The 24,448-nt window shown below is 45.8% G+C and overlaps 1 protein-coding gene across 3 annotated transcripts in view; it reads left to right on the top strand.

Moving 5' to 3' along the window:
• Positions 1 to 24,448, top strand: part of IFNGR1 (interferon gamma receptor 1) — a 51,925-nt gene that overhangs the window by 25,406 nt on the left and 2,071 nt on the right. For all 3 annotated transcript variants that reach the window (XR_006388825.1, XM_044291642.1, XM_044291641.1), the window contains exons 4-6: positions 1,159 to 1,319; positions 18,056 to 18,209; positions 19,800 to 19,927. Coding sequence is in view for 2 of the 3 variants with exons in the window: in XM_044291642.1 (XP_044147577.1) it covers positions 1,159 to 1,319; positions 18,056 to 18,209; positions 19,800 to 19,927 (443 nt within the window). In the remaining variant the exon portion in view is untranslated. The remainder of the gene's footprint in view (positions 1 to 1,158; positions 1,320 to 18,055; positions 18,210 to 19,799; positions 19,928 to 24,448) is intronic.

Here is a 24,448-nt window from a genome sequence, read left to right as displayed (position 1 = left end):
CTGTGACGACATGGCGTAGGAGCAGCTCAACCCCGTTCTAATGAATGGGGCTGAGCGCAATACCAAGCACAGCCGCTACACGATATACAGCTCTGTGTTTGGTAAGCTGTCAAAAGGCTGCCGTACTTACAGTATAGCCGCTGCCTTCTCAAAAAGCTGATTAGTGGGGGTCCCGGGTGTCAGACCCCCCACCGGTCAGATACTGATAACCTATCCTCTGCATAGGTCATCAGTTAAAAAAAAATCCTGGAAACTAAGGCTACTTTCACACTAGCGCTTGATCGGATCCGTTCTGAACGGATCCGATCCTATTAATGCAGACGGAGGCTCCGTTCAGTACGGATCCGTCAGCATTAATAACTTAGAAAAATTTCTAAGTGCGCAAGATGCCTGAGCGGATCCGTTCAGACTTTCAATGTAAAGTCAATGGGGGACAGATCCGCTTGAAGATTGAGACATTAGGTGTCATCTTCAAGCGGATCCGTTCCCATTGACTTACATTGTAAGTCTGAACGGATCCGCTCGCCTCCGCACGGCCAGGCGGACAGCTGAACGCTGCAAGCAGCGTTCAGCTGTCCGCCTGTCCGTGCGGAGGCGAGCGGAGCGGAGGCTGAACGCCGCCAGACTGATGCAGTCTGAGCGGATCCGCTCCATTCAGACTGCATAAGGGCTGGACGGAGGCGTTCGGGTCCGCTCGTGAGCTCCTTCCTATATATATAATTTTTTTTATTTATTTTTTAACCCACTTCTTGTTAAAGGGGTTTTACCATAACATGCAATGGCGGCATATCGCTACAAAATGCCCCCATTATCTGATAGGTGCGGGTCCCAAACACAGCTCTGTTCTCCTTGTAGGTGTGGTGGGACACGCACCTATCGGACAATGGGGGCATATCCTAGCGATATGCCCCCATTGTATGTGATGGGAATACCCCTTTAATTCGAAAACTTCTAAGTTTGCAAAAAAAAATGTATTAGAGAAGATAGCAAGGCTGGACACACATTTGCTAGTGCGTATATGAGGATTTGAGAAAACAGCGGAAATATGAAATTCCTAAGTACTAATATCCTTTTATCCCATAGATTTTCAGTTTTCTTCACTTTTTCATATTTTTATTGTGCAGTATTTATTAGAAAGTAATATATTTTTTTTTTTAGGTATTATTGGACCTCCTTCAATAAATGCATCTGAAGATGGAAAGTACATTTACATTGATGTTGACTACCCAAATGCACCACATGTTGATAAAGAAAAAAAGAATGTAGCAGACTATTTGGATGACCTTACATATGAGCTACATTACGGAGATGAAATAGAGGTATTTTTTATTTTTTAAATCCAATTTGTTAAATGACATTTACTAGAACTTACTTAATTGGGGATTTTAATGTGTATTTAATGCAAGTTCTTAAAGTTTAAGCACCTTCCTCTACTCCTTTGTTAAGGCTGAGTTCACACGAGCGTGACAGATTTGGTCCGGATGCGTTCAGGGTGCGTTCAGTTAAACTCGCACCATTTTGCATGCAAGTTCAGTCAGTTTTGGCTGCAATTGCGTTTAGTTGTTCAGTTTTTTCCGCGCGGGTGCAATGCGTTTTGACGCTTTTTTCACGCGCGTGATAAAAAACTGAAGGTTTACAAACAACATCTCCTAGGAACCATCAGTGAAAAACGCATTGCATCCGCACTTGCTTGCAGATGCAATGCGTTATTAACGCAGCCCCATTCACTTCTATGGTGAAAAACGCAGAATATAGAACATGCTGCGATTTTAAAGCATTGCAGAAGTGATGCATGAAAAAAAACGCTCATGTGCACAGCCCCATTGAAATAAATGGGTCAGGATTCAGTGCAGGTGCAATGCGTTCACCTACTGCATTGCACCCGCGCGGAAATCTCGCCCGTGTGAACTCAGCCTAAGGCTGAGTTCACACGGGCGAGATTTCCGCGCGGGTGCAATGCGGTAGGTGAACGTATTGCACCCGCACTGAATCCGGCACCATTCATTTCTATGGGGCTGTGCACATGAGCGATTTTTTTCACGCATCACTTCTGCAATGCTTTAAAATCGCAGCATGCTCTATATTCTGCGTTTGTAACGCAGGACAGGCCCCATAGAAATGAATGGGGCTGAGTGAAAATCGCAAGCATTCGCAAGCAAGTGCGGATGCGGTGCGATTTTCACTCATGGTTGCTAGGTGACAGTCTATTCACTGTATTATTTTCTCTTCTAACATGGTTATAAGGGAAAATAATAGCATTCTGAATACAGAATGCTTAGTACAAGGGCAATTGAGGGTTAAAAAAATAAAAAATAAATTAACTCACCTTGTCCTCTTCATCGCGCAGTTCCCGGTCTCTTCTGATGAGCTGTCGGCTAAAGGACCTTTGGTGACGTCAGATCACATGCTCCAATCACATGGTACATCACCATGGTGATGTACCATGTGATTGGAGCATGTGATCTGACGTCACCAAAGGTCCTTTAGCCGACAGCTCATCTACCAGACCGGGAACTGCGCGATGAAGAGGACAAGGTGAGTTAATTTATTTTTTATTTTTTTAACCCTCAATTGCCCTTGTACTAAGCATTCTGTATTCAGAATGCTATTATTTTCCCTTATAACCATGTTATAAGGGAAAATAATACAATCTACACTACAACTAACCCAAACCTGAACTTCTGTGAAGAAGTTCGGGTCTGGGTACCACAGTCGGTTTTTTATCACGCGAGTGCAAAACACATTGCACCCGCGTGATAAACACTGAACATCGGAACGCAATCGCAGTCAAAACTGACTGCAATTGCGTACCCAATCGCGCGGGTTTGCCGCAATACACCGGGACGCATCCGGACCTAATCCGGACACGTCCGTGTGAACCCAGCCTAAAGGGAATCCGTTTCCAGTTTTATACTGCTAGGTTCTTACATCTCCAACACGTGCCAATCCCCAGTCCCAATATTCATGAGCTCCTAGAAAGATAGATAAAATTAAGTTAAAGAAAAATAAGTAACGTGTCTAGCAACACACACTAAATTAATTGCACCATTAAATAAATGTTTATGACCTCTAAGTAGTTTAGAGGTGAGGTTTATTAGATAACCAGCACAAGGTGAAAGTGCCATTCACCTATCTAGAAAAGCAGTAAACCTTTTGTGACAGAATGGCATAATATTTTTAATAAAGACCTAATTGAAGAAAAGATTTAAGTAAAAAGCAATCATAAAAAAATTATCCACAAAGGTGTACATAACTTTTGAGCATGCATTGGCCCAGCTATCCCTCCCCATATGCATGAACACCTGGCTGATTGCTTTTTTCACTTGGCTGAGGTGCATATATTGTTGCCGGACAACAATTTTTCTTCTGTGTTAACAAAGAACTGAGAATTTGGGACATTTGAGAATCCAACATCCTAATCTCCACTTAGAGAGAAACTGGTGACCACAATCCACATTAAATGGTCAACTGATCTTGTCAGATTTCTTAGGCCTTGGCAAAATGTACCTTTTTTATATGCATGTAAGCTTTTGATCAATTTAAAAAAAAATATTTGTGAGGTTGAAAAAAAAATTGTGTTTTTTTTTTTGTTTTTTTTGTTGGTGTTTACTGAGTGGGTTAAATTTTATGATATTGCACTTTGCGTTGTTGCCAATGTAGTGATACCAATTATGTGTTTAATTTTTATTTTTTTATTTTTTTTGACATGGCATATATTTTTTAGTCCCACTAGGGGACTGCACCATGCTGTCTTCAGTTTACTCACATAATATACCATATTTTTCGCTTTATATGACGCACTTTTTTCCCCCCCAAAAGTGGGGGGAGAAATGGCCGTGCGTCTTATAAAGCGGATACTTCGCTGGCCGCTATGCTGCACAGCGTGGCCAGAGAAGTATCAGTGTGGAGGGAGGAGGCGGGGACACTCATGGCGGGGCCCGATGCAGTGACTCTACTCTAATACACCGGGCCCCGCAACTGTTAAATACATTCAGTCTGATCTATATCTAAATGTATACGCACTGTTCAGTACTTACTGTAGTACCGTAAGTATAGCATTAAGACGGCGCAGACCAGCATCTCCCTCGGTAATGTGCCGCCTGCCCCTGCTCCCTCTGTCATGCGCCGCCTGCCTGTTCATTCATAAAGTGAGATAAGCAGGCAGGCGGCGCATGACAGAGGGGGAGCTCGGGCAGGCGGCGCATGACAGAGGGGGAGCTCGGGCAGGCGGCGCATGACAGAGGGGGAGCTCGGGCAGGCGGCGCATGACAGAGGGGGAGCTCGGGCAGGCGGCGCATGACAGAGGGGGAGCTCGGGCAGGCGGCGCATGACAGAGGGGGAGCTCGGGCAGGCGGCGCATGACAGAGGGGGAGCTCGGGCAGGCGGCGCATGACAGAGGGGGAGCTCGGGCAGGCGGCGCATGACAGAGGGGGAGCTCGGGCAGGCGGCGCATGACAGAGGGGGAGCTCGGGCAGGCGGCGCATGACAGAGGGAGATGCCGGTCTGCGCCGTCTTAATGCTATACTTACGGTACTACAGTAAGTACCGAACAGTGCGTATACATTTAGATATAGATCCGATTTGAATGTATTTAACAGTTGCGGGGCCCAGTGTATTAGAGTAGGGTCACTGCACCGGGCCCCGCCATGAATGTCTCCGCCTCCTCCCTCCACACTGATGCATCTGATGGGGGATCTGTAGATGACACTTATGGGGATCTGTGGATGACATAAGTGTCATCCACAGATTTCCCCCCCCCATAACAGTGCGTCATCCACAGATCCCCCCCCCCCCCCCCCCATAACAGTGCATCATCCACAGACCACCATTAGTTCAAAACCTACCAAAAGCACATCTTTTGGTTCAAAATATTTTTTTCTTATTTTCCTCCTCAAAAACCTAGGTGCGTCTTATAAAGCAAAAAATACTGCATTACTTCTGTATTGCAATATAATATGCCTGTTAGCGTGTTTTAGGGTCAGATTTTTGCATAATGTTGAGACATCTTGGTTGATAATAATAATATTATTATTATGTATATTTATTAATCCTGTATTTCCAACAGGACACACAAGTGTTGTTAGGCTTTATTTCTCAGGTATCTGTGTGACTTTGACAAAGGCCAAATTGTGATGCTTAGACGATGGGTCAAAACATCAAAGTGGCATGTCTTGTGTGATGTTCCCAGTATGAACTTGTTAGTACCTACCAAAAGTACTCTAAAGAAAGATAACCAGTGAATATGTAGCCGGGTCATGGGTGCCTAAAGGTAACCCTAAAGTTGAGTAAAGCAGACCATTTCAACCAAAATCATTTATTGGTTGAAATTTAACAATGAACAATTGTTTTAGGCGTCCAATGACAGACCATTATTGTTAGGAAAGAAGTTTGCACTGTTTAATATTATATCCAATAGTCGGACAAAATCTTTCATTCCCAAAAATTTTTTAAATCGAAGGATGTTTTTTGCAGGATTTACGGTTGCATACAATGGAGTAGGAACCAGGAAAAAATTCCAAATGGGGTGGAATTATAAAAAACAAAACAAAAAAACAACACAGAATTCCGACAGTTTTATCGGTTTTGATAGCATGTCCTTTGCGGTAAAACTGACCTGTTACTTTCATTCTCCAGGTCAATATGATTACAGTGAAACCACATACAGTTAGGGTTGTCATGATACCAAAATGTTGATACCATAAAGTATTGCGATACTTGATACCATGCGAGAATAAAATAAAACACAAAAAATCCTGATGATTATTTAAACGTAAAACGTTTATTGAATTAAACAGAAACGCCTGCACCAGATCTGATTGTCAGTGTTTTTTTTTTTTTTTTTTTTTATTTTTTACATGAAACAATTCTAATGTGGAGCCTTCACCTCATCTGCCTCACTCTAAGGACTCATGCACACGACCGTTGTGTGCATCCGTGGCCGTTGTGCCGTTTTCCGTTTTTTTTCGCGGACCCATTGACTTTTTTAATGGGTCCGTGGAAAAATCGGAAAATGCACCGTTTTGCAGCTGAGGCCGTGATCCGTGTATCCTGTCCGTCAAAAAAATATGACCTGTCCTATTTTTCCATTTCATCCACCATGACGGCCCACATTGAGATTGACCCTTGACCTCTGTAGGGGCAGGAACACCTAGAGAGTTTAAGAACCCCCCACCCCTCCACCTCCTCAGTGCTTTCCTGCCCCTACAGGGGCCAACACGTGGAGAGTTCCTCCTTCATGGAGGATGAAATAGCCTTATCTTTCTTACAGGTTCTCCAGCTGGCCTCCCGCGGCAGGGGCTAAGGCTGGCCAGCTAGGAGCATCGAGGACCCTCGTCTTGGCTTATGCCGAGGCCTGTGGTCCTCCCCATACCTTCGGACTTCCTTCCCTCCTTGTGGAAGCAGTTGAAGGTGCCGGCTTCTCGGCGCGCGCTGCGCTCGGCGTCCTTTCCTTCTGGAGGACCGAGCTCTAGCGTCCGGCAGGGGGAGCAGGTGCGACGCATGGAGCGTCTCTATGGGCGGGCCGGGAGACGCACGCCTCTCTTAGTAGGCTGGTTCGGCGCAGGCCTACGCCGTCATGCAAGGCGCAGCTAGATGACGTCAGACGCCGGTTCCTTTCGGCCCCTCGCCTGCTACACCGCGATGTCTGAGACACCTGCTCCCCGCCAGGAAGGTCCTGATCCTTCTGCCTCCAGTACCGTGAGTCCCCTTCTGGGGGGTGTATATTTCAGTTTTGTAAACCTGAATTACTAATGCTGGGATATCTGGTTGCTTCCTTCTGCAGGGCAGCAAGGAGTTAAAATCCAAAACAAAACCCTTAAAATGCTGTGCTTGTTCCAAGCGTCTCCCCGAAAATTATAAAAAGAGACTATGCAAACCTTGCACTTCGGAGATTTGGAAAGAGGAGCAACCAGATATACTCTCGGAGATGAAGTCTTTTATTTCAGACGAGATTAAGTCCTCTTTAGCCTCCTTATCTACCCCTTCCAGCAACCCCATCCCTTCTAAGAAACGCAAAGTATCCGTTATTTCTTCTTCTGAGGGCGAAGAGGTTGAAGTGGCCTCTGCCTCGTCCAGACAATTTCCTAATGAGGAACCCTTGTCGGACGGAGAGATTATAGAGGAGGATAAAAGATACTTTTTTTCCGCTAATGAAATGGAGGAGCTGCTCCGAGCAGTCAGGTCCACTATGGGCATTGAAGATACTCCTAAACCCCGTACGGTTCAGGATGAAATGTTTGGGGGCCTTAGAGCTAGGTCTTCTATTGTTTTCCCCATCAATGAAAATATAAAGGAAATGATATTGGAGGAATGGTCAGATCCAGAAAAGAGACTTGGCGTTCCTAAAGAATTTAGGAATAGGCTCTGCTTTGACCCGTCTGAAAGCAAAATATATAACCAGACGCCTAAGGTCGATTTGCAAGTAACCAAGGTAGCAAAAAAGACCGCCCTACCCTTTGAGGATTCCTCTCAGCTAGGCGATCCTATGGATAGAAAGGCAGATGGCCTCCTAAAGAAATCCTGGGAAGCGGCGATGTTTGGGCTAAAAACTAATATTTCCGCTACATCCGTTGCCAGAGCAATGTATATATGGCTTGGAGAACTGGACGAACATCTGAAAAACAAGACTCCAAGAGAAGAGATCAGGGAATCTCTCCCCCTTCTCCGCTCCGCCACGGCATTTTTGGCCAATGCGTCTGCAGAGTCCATCAGATTTTCCGCCAAGGATGCTGCCCTTTCTAATGCTGCCCGTCGGGCTTTATGGATGAAAGCCTGGTCCGGAGACAAGGCATCCAAGGCCAAGCTTTGTTCTATCCCCTTTTCAGGGGAATTTGTCTTCGGCCCCACTCTGGATAAGATCCTAGAGGGAGCAGCAGACAAGAAGAAGGGTTTTCCAGAAGACAAAGAACCAAAAAAGAAGCCCTTTCGGCAGTACCAACCCCAGCAGAGATCCTACAGGGGGAAAGGGAAGTCTGGCCGATGGAGTTATCCAAAAGGGGGGAGAGGAAGAGGCTTTATCCTCAATCCCCAGAATATGCAACCTAAACAGCAATGACGCCAGGGTAGGGGGGCGACTGATGGGTTTTCTATCCTCCTGGAGTCAGGTAACTTCAAATCCCTGGGTGCTAAATATAATCTCCCAGGGTTACAGGATAGAGTTCACATCAGTCCCCCCAAGAAGATACTGCATCACACCTCAGAGCAGATCAGATCTCCCGAAAATCTGGCAGGGCGTCCAGGACCTCTTAGAGCTAGGGGTAATTCGAAAGGTTCCTATCCCAGAGGAAAGGAGAGGATTCTATTCCAGTCTTTTTTTAGTAAAAAAAAAACAGACCAATCCTTTCGCACGATAATAAACTTAAAACCCCTAAACAGGTCTATCTTATACAGGAGGTTCAGGATGGAGACCATCCCATCCACAATCCCTCTGATTCCAAAAGGGGCATTCATGTCGTCAATCGATCTAAAGGACGCTTACTACCATGTCCCCATCCATCATCTTTCCCAAAAGTATCTAAGATTCGCTCTAAGAGGACCAGACAGGTCTATACATCACTTCCAATATGTCGCCCTCCCTTTCGGTATCTCCTCGGCCCCCAGGGTCTTCACAAAGATCGTAGTAGAGATGGTGGCCTGCCTACGTCAGGAAGGAATCACAATTATTCCTTATCTCGACGACTTTTTAATTCTGGGCAAGACAGAATCCGAGAACCTTCTGGCGACCCAAAGATTCTCGGAACTCTTAAAGAACCTCGGATGGATTATAAATATAAAAAAATCCACCCTAACCCCGTCCATGAGAATAAAGTTCCTGGGTGTGGAATTAGATTCGTCCCGGCTGATGACCTTCCTCCCTCAGGACAAAGCTACTGCACTGACAGAGAAAGTCAGAACATTCCAGAGGGCTCGCAACTGCTCCATCAGAAAGGCCATGAGTCTCCTGGGAAGCCTAACCGCCTGCATTCCCTCGGTGGCATGGTGCCAAAGCCACACAAGAATAATACAAAATTGGATCCTAACTATTTGGGACGGAAGACATTTAAGTCTAGACAGGGTCTTTCGGATCCCTCAGTCTGTAAAAACAGACTTGGATTGGTGGAAAGTAAAAAGAAGACTGCTAGGAGGCCTTCAGTGGCGGAACCATCCCGTCGTTCAAGTAATCACGGACGCAAGCCTCGGAGGCTGGGGAGCAAAGATAGGAGATCATCTTCTACAGGGTACCTGGCCCGCCGAGATAAGAGACAGATCCTCCAACTACCGAGAGCTTTACGCAGTCCTGGAAGCATTATTAAAAGGAGAGTGCCTTCTAAAAGGGCGACATCTAAGAGTAATGTCAGACAATACCACAACGGTGGCTTATCTGCGTCACCAGGGGGGAACAAGATCACGGCCTCTTGGCGAGATAGCAAAAATAATTTTCTCCTGGGCAGAAGTAAACACTTTATCTCTGTCCGCCATCCACCTAAGGGGCTGCGAAAACACAGTAGCAGACTTTCTGAGCAGAGAGATAGTAGACCCAGGAGAATGGTCTCTGAACAGAAATATCTTCCAAAAGATCTCGGAAAGATGGGGCTGTCCAGAGGTAGACTTTTTCGCCTCCAGAAAAAATGCGCAGGTAAACTGTTTTTGCTCCCTAAACCCAGGAGACAATCCATGGGCAATCGATGCTCTATCAATACAATGGAATTGGAGACTAGCCTACGCCTTTCCCCCAATACCACTACTACCTCGGGTCGTCCAGAAGCTCCTGGAGGAACCGACTACTCTCATCCTGAAAGCCCCTCTATGGCCAAAGAGAAGTTGGTTCTCCACTCTAAGACAGCTATCGCTGGAGGATCCGTGGGAGATTCCCTTCCAGAGAGACATTCTAGTCCAGGGCCCTCTTCTTCATCCAGACCCAGGCATGTTCAGACTGTCAGCCTGGATCCTGAGAGCGAGACACTAAGAAGCAGAGGACTTTCGGAAAAGGTGATACGTACTCTGAGGGCAAGTAGAAAAAAGGTGACCTCCTCCATCTACCTTAAGATCTGGAAGAAATACTGTTCCTGGTTAGGAGTTGAGCGCCCAGACACCACCTCTCCTCCCATCAACAGAATTTTGGACTTTCTACAGTGCGGCCTTGAGTTAGGCCTTAGACCTAGTACTTTGAAGGTCCAAATTTCTGCCCTCAGCTCCTTCTATGACTGCAGCCTGGCCAACCACAGATGGATCAGGAGGTTCTTCAGAGCGGTTGCAAGGTTGAGACCCTCCCTGAGATCCAGAACTCCGACCTGGGATCTTAACACCGTACTAGAGGGCTTAACAAAACCTCCATTTGTACCTTCGTCGGAGATCTCTTTAAAACACCTTTCCCTTAAGACTGCCTTTCTGATCGCTATCACCTCAGCCAGACGCATTGGGGAGATCCAGGCTTTATCGTGTAGAGAGCCCTACCTCCAAATTAACAAGGATCACATCCGTCTAGCTCTCGACCCAGGTTTTCTCCCTAAAGTAGTCTCTCCTTTCCATCTAGAGCAGGAGATCTTCCTACCCTCTATCCCTAGGTCCGAACATTCAGGGTCTAGTGATAGGTTACATCTCCTGGATGTTAGGGACATAGTTATCTGTTACCTGGATTCTACCAGAGATTTCAGGGTGGATGACAATCTTCTTATTCAGTTTTCAGGGAAAAATAAAGGAAAGAAGTTAGCCAGGTCTTCCATAGCTAGATGGATCAAATCCACTATTGAATGCTGCTACAAGATCCAGAACAAACCCAGTCCTGGTAATGTTAAAGCCCATTCTACTAGGGCCACGGCCTCTTCTTGGGCCGAGAAAGGAGGGGTCTCGCTGGACCAGATCTGTAAAGCCGCAACCTGGTCTAGCACTAATACTTTTGTAAGACACTATCGTCTTAATCTTCCGGACGCAAATGAAGCTCTTTTCGGCCGGAAGGTTCTACAGGCGATATCCCCACCCATTTAGTTTTCTGATATGTCTCAATGTGGGCCGTCATGGTGGATGAAATGGAAAAACCGCAATTAGACTTACCGGTAATTCCGTTTCCTTGAATCCACCATGACGGCCCATACTATTCCCCTTCCCAAAAAAAAAAAAAAAGAAGAATTTTTGGATTTATGTTGCATATACATGCAGGAGTTTAAGGGTATGGATCAATATCCTTTTACTTTTGTTCCACCTTTTCGGGTAATTGTAAAGCACTGAGGAGGTGGAGGGGTGGGGGGTTCTTAAACTCTCTCTGTGTTCCTGCCCCTACAGAGGTCAAGGGTCAATCTCAATGTGGGCCGTCATGGTGGATTCAAGGAAACGGAATTACCGGTAAGTCTAATTGCGGTTTTTTTGACGGACAACGGTTCACGGACCCATTCAAGTCAATGGGTCCGTGAAAGAACACGGATGCACACAAGATTGGCATCAGTGTCCGTGATCCGTGGCCGTAGGTGATGGGGACGCTTCTAGTTAGAATACACTACAAACTTTGTACAAGACTGCCCCCTGCGGCACCTAAAGGGGTTAATTGTACTATCATATTCCCCTGTAAGAGATCAGGGCTGCCAGGCAGCAGGGGGCAGACCCCCCCCCCCCCCCCCTCCCCAGTTTGAATATCATTGGTGGCACAGTGTGCGCCCCCCATCGGGCCCCCCCTTCCTCCCTCTAATGTTAGAAATAGTTGGTGGCACAGTGTGCGCCCACCATCGCCCCCCCCCTCCCTCTATTGTAATAAATCGTTGGTGGCACAGTGTGCGCCCACCATCGGCCCCCCTCCCTCTATAGCAGTAACAACATTGGTGGCAGTGTGCGGCCTCCCATTTCCCCCCCCCCCCCATCATTGGTGGCAGCGGAGTTCCGATCGGAGTCCCAGTTTAATCGCTGGGGCTCCGATCGGTAACCATGGCAACCAGGAAGCTACTGCAGCCCTTTCACTTACCAGTAGGTGGAGCTCCCGGCCGGACACAGACATCGCAGCAGCAAGCAGGTAACTATGAGTCTTCTACTATTGTACTATTGCTAAGTAACCATGGCAACCAGGACTGCAGTAGCGTCCTGGTTGCCATGGTTACCGATCGGAGCCCCAGCGATTAAACTGGGACTCCGATCGGAACTCCGATCGGAACTCCGCTGCCACAATGATGGGGGGGAGGGGGGGGAGAAATGGGAGGCCGCACACTGCCACCAATGTTGTTACTGCTATAGAGGGAGGGGGGGGCCGATGGTGGGCGCACACTGTGCCACCAACGATTTATTACAATAGAGGGAGGGAGGGAGGGGCGATGGTGTGTGCACACTGTGCCACCAACGATTTATTACACTAGAGGGAGGAAGGGGGGCCCGATGGGGGGCGCACACTGTGCCACCAACGATATTCAAACTGGGGAGGGGGGGGGGGGGTCTGCCCCCTGCTGCCTGGCAGCCCTGATCTCTTACAGGGGAATATGATAGTACAATTAACCCCTTTAGGTGCCGCACCTGAGGGGTTAATTGTGCTATCATATCCCCCTGTAAGAGATCGGCTGCTGCCAGGCAGCAGGGGGCAGTCTTGTACAAAGTTTGTAGTGTATTCTAACTAGAAGCGTCCCCATCACCATGGGAACGCCTCTGTGTTAGAATATACTGTCGGATCTGAGTTTCACAAGTAGCTCATATCTGACAGTATATTCTAACATACTTCAAGTTAAATTACTTCAAGTTAAAATATACCATCGGATTGGAGAAAACTCCAATCCGATGGTATAAAAGAACTCCAGACTTTACATTGAAAGTCAATGGGGACGGATCCGTTGGAAATGGCACCATATTGTGTCAACATCAAACGGATCCGTCCCCATTGACTTGCATTGTAATTCAGGACGGATCCGTTTGGCTCCGCACGGCCAGGCGGACACCAAAACGACTTTTTTTTCATGTCCGTGGATCCTCCAAAAATCAAGGAAGACCCACGGACGAAAAAACGATCACGGACCCCGTTTTTGCGGACCGTGAAAAAAAACTGTCGTGTGCATGAGGCCTAAGTGTTGTGGTACTAAACTGGTGTACGCACGGTGACACATGATAGGGTTAATGTGAGACACAGGTCCAACCTAGTGATGATAAAACCCTCATGTGCCTCATAATCACCTTACCAAGTAGCCATCTCCTTGCATGAGGTACATGAACAGTCACTTGCTATCAATGTTATTGGCACACAATCTTATGAAATTTGACTTCAATCATTCCATGTGCCTCACATTAAGGGTCCGTTCACATGTCCGCATTATGGGTCTGCATCCGTTCTGCAGTTTTGCGGAGCGGGTGCTGACCCATTCATTTTCAGTAAGGCCGCAAAAGATGCGGGGACAGCACACTGTGTGCTGTCCGCATCCGCAAAAAAATAGAATATGTCCTATTCTTGTCCGCAGCCACGACAAGAAAAAGTATTTCTATTACAGTGCCGCCCATGTGCGGGCCACGAAATGCGAACGCACATGGCCTGTGTCCGTATTTTGCAGATCCGCAATTTGCAGACCACAAAACACTTTCTGACATGTGAATGGACCCTAATAATATGTGGCATGTATTCTTCAAGTCGCATTAACCCCACATTGCCAATTTTTTGAGAAGGTACTTTGGGAATCATTTACTAATACAGTCCTGATCAAACGTTTAAGACCACTTGAAAATGGCAAAAAATCATACTGGGGGGCGCACTGCCCACTGCCACCAATGATGGGGGGGGTTGAGTTACCAGAGGGGGCTGATAAGAGGGAGAGGCTGGGAGGCACATGAGGGGCTGATCAGAGGCTGGGGGCTGTTTTTTTGGACTTTTGGTTGGTCAGTGGTCACAAAATAAATGTGTTATTTATTTAATTGTTATAATTGGTATTGGCGAGTACTTAAATAAAAGTATCGGTACTCGTACTCGGTCTAAAAAAAATAAAATGGTATCGGGACATCTCTACTATAAACCACTCGTTCTGGTACAGAATTAATGTAATGTAATGTTTTTTAATGTAATGTAATGTTTTTGTTGTTACTAGAAGTCAATTGACTAGTTACAGATACCCGAAATGGTGAAAAATTACATATAAAAGTATAACAATTAACGTCTCCTTGTGGCTGCCTGGCTGTCCCCATACAGTATAACGTCTCCTTGTGGCTGCCTGGCTGTCCAGTATAACGTCTCCTTGTGGCTGCCTGGCTGTCCCCGTACAGTATAATGTCTCCTTGTGGCTGCCTGGCTGTCCCCACACAGTATAATGTCTCCTTGTGGCTGCCTGGCTGTCCCCACACAGTATAATGTCTCCTTGTGGCTGCCTGGCTGTCCCCATACAGTATAACGTCTCCTTGTGGCTGCCTGGCTGTCCCCACACAGTATAACGTCTCCTTGTGGCTGCCTGGCTGTCCCCACACAGTATAATGTCTCCTTGTGGCTGCCTGGCTGTCCCCACACAGTATAATGTCTCCTTGTGGCTGCCTGGCTGTCCCCACACAGTATAATGTCTCCTTGTGGCTGCCTGGCTGTCCCCACACAGTATAATGTCTCCTTGTGGCTGCCTGGCTGTCCCCACACAGTATAATGTCTCCTTGTGGCTGCCTGGCTGTCCCCACACAGTATAATGTCTCCTTGTGGCTGCCTGGCTGTCCCCACACAGTATAATGTCTCCTTGTGGCTGCCTGGCTGTCCCCACACAGTATAATGTCTCCTTGTGGCTGCCTGGCTGTCCCCACACAGTATAATGTCTCCTTGTGGCTGCCTGGCTGTCCCCACACAGTATAATGTCTCCTTGTGGCTGCCTGGCTGTCCCCGTACAGTATAATGTCTCCTTGTGGCTGCCTGGCTGTCCCCATACAGTATAATGTCTCCTTGTGGCTGCCTGGCTGCCCCCATACAGTATAATGTCTCCTTGTGGCTGCCTGGCTGCCCCCATACAGTATAATGTCTCCTTGTGGCTGCCTGGCTGTCCTCATACAATATAACGTCTCCTTGTGGCTGCCTGGCTGTCCTCATACAATATAACGTCTCCTTGTGGCTGCCTGGCTGTCCTCATACAATATAACGTCTCCTTGTGGCTGCCCCATACAGTGTAACGTCTCCTTGTGGCTGCCCCATACAGTGTAACGTCTCCTTGTGGCTGCCTGGCTGTCCCCACACAGTATAACGTCTCCTTGTGGCTGCCTGGCTGTCCCCACACAGTATAACGTCTCCTTGTGGCTGCCTGGCTGTCACCATACAGTATAATGTCTCCTTGTGGCTGCCTGGCTGTCCCCATACAGTATAACGTCTCCTTGTGGCTGCCTGGCTGCCCCATACAGTATAACGTCTCCTTGTGGCTGCCTGGCTGTCCCCATACAGTATAACGTCTCCTTGTGGCTGCCTGGCTGTCACCATACAGTATAATGTCTCCTTGTGGCTGCCTGGCTGTCACCATACAGTATAATGTCTCCTTGTGGCTGCCTGGCTGTCACCATACAGTATAACGTCTCCTTGTGGCTGCCTGGCTGTCCCCATACAGTATAACGTCTCCTTGTGGCTGCCTGGCTGTCCCCATACAGTATAATGTCTCCTTGTGGCTGCCTGGCTGTCACCATACAGTATAATGTCTCCTTGTGGCTGCCTGGCTGTCACCATACAGTATGTATCCTTGTGGCTGCCCCCATACAGTGTAACGTCTCCTTGTGGCCCAAGTGTTTTTTTTCTTCTAAATAGGCATTTATCGCAATATATATCGTTATCGCGATACATTTATTGTTATCGTGGGAATATTTTTGATATCGTCCAACCCTAGATGCAACCATACACACAGTATGTAGTTTTTCTTTCATTTTAATACTGAAATAAAAGCTTATGTTTTCTTTGCGTTGCCATATTCTGCCCCCCCCCCCCCCCATAACTTTTTCATTTTTATGTGTATGGAGCAGTATGAGGGTTCATGTTTTGCAAGAGCGATTTGTACTTTTTATTCATACCATTTTGAGGTATGTGACTTTTGTATCACTTTCTATTTTAAAAAAAACTGTGCGTGAATCAGCCATTTTGACTTTTTTTTTTTTTTTTTACCATTTGCCGTATGAGATGAATATTTTTATGTTTACATAGTACAGGCGTTTTCACACGCGGTGATGCCCTTTAAAGTTTTTTATTTTTTATTTGTTTTAATTTTGGTGAAAGGGGGAAGATTAGAATGTTTTTATGTATATATATATTTTTTTCTATTTAAAAACTTTTTCCCCCCTATTTTTACACTTTGTTATAGTTCCCTTAGGGAACTATAACAATCAATAGATTGCTTTTCTCATAGACCCCAATGCATTAGCCACAGGCAGGCTCTCCATAGTAACTAGTGAGCGTCAGCTTCGAAACCCTCAGGAGTACAGAGGCTGCCACACTTACACTTGCGAGACAGCTTGCTCCTGTTTTTTTACCTCCCAGATTCCGTGGTCACATTTCACCACAGCATCTAAGGGGTTAAATGTATGCGACTGCCGTTATCGTCAATCACATTCGTCAGTCCTGGGTACTTGCTGTTTGAAATAGCAGATACTCGGTTGCTATAGTGCCCTCTTCACTTGCGAGCAGACACCATTTTTAAATACCCAACCTTCATCGTACATTTACGCAAGGGCGTTGAGAAGGGCTTAAAAGAGGACCTTTCATAGGTCCGAACATTGTAAGGTAACTATCTGGACATGTAGACGGTGCCCAGGGATCTCACTGCACTTACTATTATCCCTGGGCGCCGCTCCGTTCACCCGCTGTGGCCCCGTTGCGGGAGAAGGCAACAGGGCCACAGCAGGAGAACGGAGCGGCGCCCAGGGATAATAGTAAGCGCATTGAGATCCCTGGGTGCCGCTCTACATGTTACCTTTACAATGTCTGGACCCATGAAAGGTCCTTTTTAAAGGCTATATACACCTTTTGGCAGCAATTCTTTTTTTTTTTTTTTTTTTTTTTATGATGGCATTATATTTTACTCATCTTGGGCTAAAAATCATTTTTTCAGTTCTGCATTCAAAAATTTTTCAGGTCTGCATTAAAAATTATTCAGCTGTCCTTCTAGCTGTGTGAATGGTACTTTAACTTTTGTGTTGGTTATCTAATAAACCTTGGGGGTCATTTATCAAACTGGTGTAAATTATAACTGGCTTAGTTGTCCATAGCAACTCTGGTTGCTAATGGACAACTAAGTCAATTCTACTTTACACCAGTTTGATAAATTACCCCAACCTATCTCTAATTTACTAAGAGGTCATAAACGCTTATCTTACTGATAATAATGTGGCTTAAAGGGATTCTGTCACCTCCCCTAACCCAAAATCGGATTTTAAAGCAGGCATGCAGCACAGCTTACCTTGAATAGGCTGTGCTCTTCTATCTTGCAATCCATCCAGTAGTTTATGTGAAAATCGACTTTTATGGTTATGCAAATTAGCCCTGAAGGTGCCCAGAGGGGCGTTTTGTTCCCCTTAGTGAGCCCAGTAACGCCCCTCTTACAGTGCCCAGCCCGCCTTCCTTGCACTGCCTAACCTCCCACAGCCTCTCATCCCTCTCCTCCCCCTTCCTCACGGCCGAACGAACTCTCGCACAGGCGCAGTACCCACTGAGGGCTGCGCCAGTGCGATCTGCAGGAGACTGAGGGCAGGAGCTTCATCCTCGTCACTGGGCATGCGCCGAGCCCAGTGACGTCCGATGCTCGCTCTTCCCTCAGTCAGCAGGGAAGAGCGAGCATCGGACATCACTGGGCTCGGAGGTAGATCCACTTCAAAACCTTGCCCACAAACGCTGCGTGGGCATACCCTTACTGCGTACTCTTATAGCAGCATACATATGACATTGTCAAGTGCATGAGACCATCTTTGACTACTGAACTGGAAAATTGTGTTCGAGTGACCTGTTCAGAATAAACTGGACCTTCAGGAGTTGGTATGTGAATTTATCAATGGTGCCAGTTCTGTTCCCTAAGGTTAGGCTGAGCATATTTGCAGGCAGCAGAGACAGGTTTAAAAACATATAATTTTGGCTATTGTATTTTTAAGTGTTTTACTTTACACTGAGTAATGAATATTTGTATTCTTACCCAAGGGAACAGATGAATGTGATGTTGATGGATGCAGTTTCAAAGTTTTAATTACAAACCAAACCAACTATTGTTTTTGGGTACAAGGCAGATCAGATTCTGTCCCTATGACTATTGAAAAATCTAAAGAAACCTGCATAAATCTTACTGTACAAAATGGTAAGCAATGCTATTCTTATTACAATGTACTGTCAACTACTTGTGTCCCTCCAGATGGATAAAAAATATATGACCATAAAAGACAATTTACTGTAATTCTGTGATGAGTCGAGGGAAATTTATCAACTTATTTACGCCACTATTGTGGCGTAAATAAGTCACAGACTATGATGCATGCCATATGTGCAATAATTTGGGACTTGGCGTAGCCCACCAGATTTAGGCCTCATGCACACGACAGTTGTTTTTTTTCGGCCTCTGTTTTTTTTGGGGGTTTTTTTGCGGATAGGTTGGGGACCCATTCATTTCAATGGGTCAGCAAAAAAATGCTGATAGTTCATCCGTTTGTGTTCCGCGTCTGTTGTCCGTGTTTCCCTTCAGCCAAAAAAATAGTGCATGTCCTACTTTTTTCACATTTGCATACAAGGATAGGCATTTATTACAAGGGATCTGTGGGGAAAAACGGATCCTTAAAAAAAAAACGGATGCCGCGTCCGTTTTTTGGGGCCGGACGCACGATTTGCAGACGCAAAAAACAACTGTCGTGTGCATGAGGCCTTACTGTGGCTTACACCAGAAACCTTTAAAGTTTATAGCTGAATATACAGCCCTCGGCTGGTGTAGACTTTCTGGAGCCCGGACTGCTAATTTATTAAGACCTATTAATGAAAAGGAGTTTCTCCCTCTGGTGCATTTGGGAACACCAGTCTTGGTAAATGTCCCTCAGGGTCCTTTTGTGGTGATGTTGATGCCAGAGGAGGTTTTGAGCTCTGCAGTTATTTAGTCAGCAGAGCATTGGTGACTTTTATGCACAGTAGGGGGAGATTTATCAAATCTGGTGTCAAAGAAAACTGGCCTAGTTACCCTTAGCAACCAATCCGATACATCTCATTTTTCAGAGCTCCTTTGGAAAATGAAAAGTGGAATTTGGTTGCGCCCCATTACGATGACCCTGCTCTGCAACTTTACGTGGCCTCCCACTTCATGGCATGGTTGAATGTGGAAAATATAAAGAAATGTCACAAACTGACTCGTTATAACAGTGGCATCCTCTTACAATACCACGCTGGAATTCAGTGAGCGCTACGTGACAACCCATTCTTTCACAAATATCTGTAAGGCCTCTTTTAGACAAGTGAGTGTCTCCCTACGGACTCGCAGCGAGGCACCCGTCCTGAACTCCCAGCATTGATGGGGTCGCATAGCATTATATTGATTTATGGTACTATGTAACCCTTACAGTTCTGGAATGTATTGAATAACAGCATTATGTCAGTGTTATCCAATACATTCCAGATGTCTATGGGTTACATAGCATCATAAATCAATATAATGCTATGTTACCCAGGCAGTGCTGGAAGTTCAGGTCGGGTGCCTCGCTACGGACAGCCGCTCATCTGAAAGGGGCCTAAAGGCAGGCTGCATGACTAGTGACTGGATTTTATACACCTGTGGCAATGGGACTGAATGTAACACCTGAATTCAGTTATTAAGTACCTTTTCTTCATATAGTGTATCTGAAATGGACTGGTATTAAACTGCCTAGACTGTGATTTATTGATGATTTTTAATTTTTTTTCTTTCTTCTAGGGATTTTTTCCAAAAAATTATATACCATAATTGTACCCATTTCTATTGTGGTGTTTATTATACTAGTTGTAAGTTGCTTCCTCATAAAGCGGAAAATACAAGCCAAAGCCATGCTCCCACTGTCATTGGTAAGTTAAATCTGTAGGGTATGACCACGCAACTCGGTTGTGAGCCATTTGGGGGCACAGCCAACTGCAGTTGAGTATCGTGCAGCTAGTTGGGCCACAGCTGCCTCTTATTTAACTAATGAAGATTGCACTGTATAGTTCACGGACAACCCCCTTAACAATGCAGGCTGGCTATACAGTGCGGTCTTCATTAGTTAACCCTTAGGATACCATGAGCCATAACTTTTTTATATTTCCAGTCACATAGCTGTATGAGGACTTTTTTTTTGTGGGACTGGTTGTACTTTCTAATACCACCATTAATTATGGCATAAAATGTAGTGGGAAGAGGGTGGGGGGGGAAAACGCAAACCCCACCACCGTTTTACGGGTTTTGTTCCCACAGCGTTTTGTTTACAGCAAAACTGACCAATGCCCTTCATTCTCTGGGTCAGTATGATTACAACGATACCCCATATGTATAGTTTTTTTTAATGTGTAAATAGTGTAAAAAATAAATGTAAACTTTGAGTTTATTATATATTTTTTTTACATCACCATATTCTGACCCCCATTACTTTTTTATACTTATGTCTACTGAGCTGTTTAGGGGTGAATTTTTTGTGGGACAATTCATTCTTTTTATTGATACCATTTTGGAGTGTGCGTTACTTTTGGATCACAATAAAAAAAATTACAAATCGGCTATTTTGACCCCTTTTTCCGTTACGCCGTTCGCCGTATTGGATTTTTAATATTTTTTTTATATATTATGGGCGGTTTAGGTCGCGGTGATACCCAGGATGTTTATATTTATTGTTATTTAGTTCTTTTTATTATAAGGAAAGGGGGGTGATTTTAACTTTTTTAATATTTTTTTAAACATTTTATTTTATTTTTTAATCATTTTAAGGCTCATAAATGATCTTATAAATGCTCTTTTTGCTCATTTCTTATGTTGGCCTGCCATCTGGTGGCCAAAATAAGAATTGCAGCATTAATGCTCTGAATTTCTTCATATAGATTCAGAGCATTCAGCGCATGTACTGAAGTCCCGATTGGCCGCACTGGGCTTCAGTACTTAACTGGGCACGGCATCTAAAGCATTTAATTACCGCAATCAGCATTATTGCCCGTTGCGGTAATTAGCCACCGGTCTCTGCGGTCTGAAACAGCAGAAAACTGCAGGCTGCACGCGCGAGCGGGCGTCGTACTTGCACAGCGCTACCGGTGCCGTACATGTACAGCGCTGGTAGCGAAAGGGGTTAAATAAGTCAGCTGTGGTCTAATTGCCCGTGGTACTGGACCACAGCACAGCCGCACCCTGAACGGCTCACAACAGTGCTGTGTGGTTGTACCCTTAGTGTTTTTATGTAGTAACAGTTTGCAAAAGACAAAACGTAAAATCTAACGTAAAAGAAGTCTATGGAAACCCCTGTAATAAATCTGAGAAAGCTTCAACCCCTACTGCTTCACTTCTAAAGCATGAGCTTTATAGCAGGGCTCCTTAAAATTTGCAGATGGCGACAAGACTTTTTAGTCTTGTCGCCATTTGCGACTGTACTGCCGCGCTCCTGCGCAGCCTACGTTCTCTTCAGTAGCACAGTTGAGAAGGAAGGAGTCCCTCCCTCTCCACTGTGACGCAGCCGCCACTACCACCAATGGGGAGAGCTTTCGCCACTGCGCCACCAATGAATGTAAAACATAAGTTTAGGCAGCGGTATCACAGACCCGGCACCCAGCCTCAATAACGGGACATGCGATACGCGGCAATTAACCCCTCAGGTGCCACATCTGAGGGGTTAATTGCCACAGATTGCATGCCCTGTTATTGAGGCCGGGTCTGTGATACCGCTGCAGACAATTGTATAAAGGAGTTAAAGGACCTTTCATGGGTCCAAAGAATATGAACTTAGTAGCAGGCTGCATAGAGCGGTGCCCAGGGATCTAAGTGCACTTACTATTATTCCTGGGCTCCGCTCCGTTCACCCGCTGTGGCCCTCGGTATTTTCAACATTCAGAGCAAGGATGAGGAGACGCCAGTGTTTCTCAGTCTCAATGACCGCAGCGCTGTCCAATCAGAGCTCAGAGCGAGGGATGTTTTTTTTTTTCCCTCCCTGGCTCTTAGCTCTGATTGGACAGCGCTGCTGTCATGGAGACTGAGACACACTGGCGTCTTCTCCTCCTTGCTCTGAATGTTGAAAATACTGGGGGCCTCAGCGGGTGAACGGAGCGGCGCCCAGGAATAATAAGTGCACTTAGATCCCTGGGTGCCGCTCTATGCAGTCTGCTACTAAATTCATATTCTTTGGACCCACGAAAGGTCCTGTTTAATTACATTCATTGGTGGTGCAGTGCGCCCCCCTCCCCCCCCCCAAAGCCTCGTCGTCGTCGTCCCATTATTACTGGCCACAAGTGTCGTCCCCCCCCCTTCACCCCCCATTGTTATATGGTGGCCACAGAGTCCCATCCCCTCCATTGGTGGCAATGGCACAGATTACACTGCTGGGGCTCAGATTGTTACCATAGCAGCTAGGATGCTCCTGAAGCCCTGGCGGCCATGTTCAGCTCCCTGCTGCTGTGTGCACAAAGCACAGGGCAGCAGGGAGATGTGTGAGATCCTATTCACCCTGATAGAGCTCTATCGGAGTGAATAGCACAAGGGATGAAAAGATCCCAGGTTCTAGCCCCTAAGGGAAGAAATGGTTATTAAATAAAAAGTAAAAAAAATAAAAAATACTAAAAGTTTATGGCCCCCTTCCCAGTTTTACATATAAAATTTACAAACAATAAAGAATAAACATATTACATATCGCTACGTGCCAAAAGTGTGAGATATAAAAAAATATTTCCGCTCGGTGAAGGCCCTAACAGAAAAAAAACTCTAAACCACGCAATTCGCCATTTTTAGTCGCCTTGTCCCCCAGATGTCCCTGGATGTGAGAGCTATGTGGTGCTGTTTTTCTCCTATATGTAGTGCTGGCTCACTACTGTGACCTGCATCTCATCTTCTCAAAGTCCTTTGACTAAAAAATGTAATTTTGGCTCCTAAATTTTTTAGTTTAGGAGCCAATGGCTCCTGGTCATATATATATTTTTTTTTTGTCTGGAGCACTGTATAGTATACATGGGCACTGCGATTGCTAGAATTAAGTTACACAGTGACAGCCCAGTCCTTACAAAGAACCTCAGGGCCTCCCTTTTATAATACCTAGCAAAGCTAACTGTAGGTATGCTGTATCACATCCCTGTGCATATTTTTATACACAGGCATAATGTACTGACATAAAAAGATGCATATGAGTATAGTGATTGGAAAAAATGAATACCAAGTAAATGGTAATGTGAATGCAACCCTTAAAAAAATTAAACTATGTAGAGGCAGATATTAAAAAATATTACACAGAGAAGCAAAAATGTATAAAAAATAATCTAGTCCTTAAAGGGGTTTTTCCCATCTCAGACAATGAGAGCATATTGCTAGGATATTTCCCCATTGTCTGATAGGTGCGGGTCCACCTCTGCGGGTCCCACCTCATCCGGTAAAGTGAAGGAGGGCTTACCGCGCATGCACTGGCTCGGCTATTTCCGTTGGCCCCATAGAAATTAATGGAAGTGGTGGCTGTGCAAGCACAGTGCTCTCCCATTCATTTCTATGAGGATTCGACAATAGCCAAGTGTGCTGCTCGGCTGTTTTCATTGGGCCAGTGGGAACTCCCGGCTTCGTTTTTGGCTGCGTTTACGAGATTGGTGCGGGTTATCAGATTATTATAAATATTATTCAGGTTTTTATTATAAACCTCATTTTTATCTTCAAGCTGAAATTAATGAGAGGGAAATGTCGTATACTATTAACTTCTCCAGGTAGTGATGGGATACTTCCCTTTCCCAAGAGACTGATGCCTATCAATCCTTTTAAAGGGAACCTGTCATCACCTTTAGGGTCCATTCACACATCCGTATGTCTTTTGCGGATCCGCAAAACACGGACAGCTGCAATGTGCGTTCTGCATTTTGCGGACCGCACATTGCCGGCACTAAGAGAATATGCCTATTCTTGTCCGCTATTGGGGACAAGAATCAGACATGTTCTATTTTTTTCAGGATCGGAATTGCGGACCCAGAAGTGCGGGTCCGCAATTCCAATCGGGAGCCGCACATCGTGCAGCCCCATAGAAATGTATGGGTCTGCAATTCCTTTCCGCAAAATGCGGAATGGAATTGCGGATGTGTGAATGGACCCTTATGCTGACCTCACTGAGGGCAGTATAAAGTAGTGACAGAAATGCTGATATCAGCGGTGTGTCACTCATGAGCTCAAAGTAAGAGGTTGCCGAGAACCACCATCACAATCATTGCAGCCCAGGCCTGGAAAAGAGTCCCGGCCACCTGAGAAGAGTCCTGGTTATTCATGAATTCCTGCTCTCCTGCCCACCTGCTGATGACTGACAGTCTTCTACCTAGTTTTCTCCCTCTCTATCTAGGAGAGAACTGCCAATCAGCAGCAAATGGGCGGGAGAGCAGGAGATTATGGATAACATG

This window comes from Bufo gargarizans, chromosome 4 (genome assembly GCF_014858855.1).
Source record: "Bufo gargarizans isolate SCDJY-AF-19 chromosome 4, ASM1485885v1, whole genome shotgun sequence".
In the NCBI taxonomy this organism is placed as follows: Eukaryota; Metazoa; Chordata; class Amphibia; order Anura; family Bufonidae; genus Bufo; species Bufo gargarizans.
Note: the sequence above shows the minus strand (reverse complement) of the source record. Positions and strands in the feature narration are given on the sequence as shown.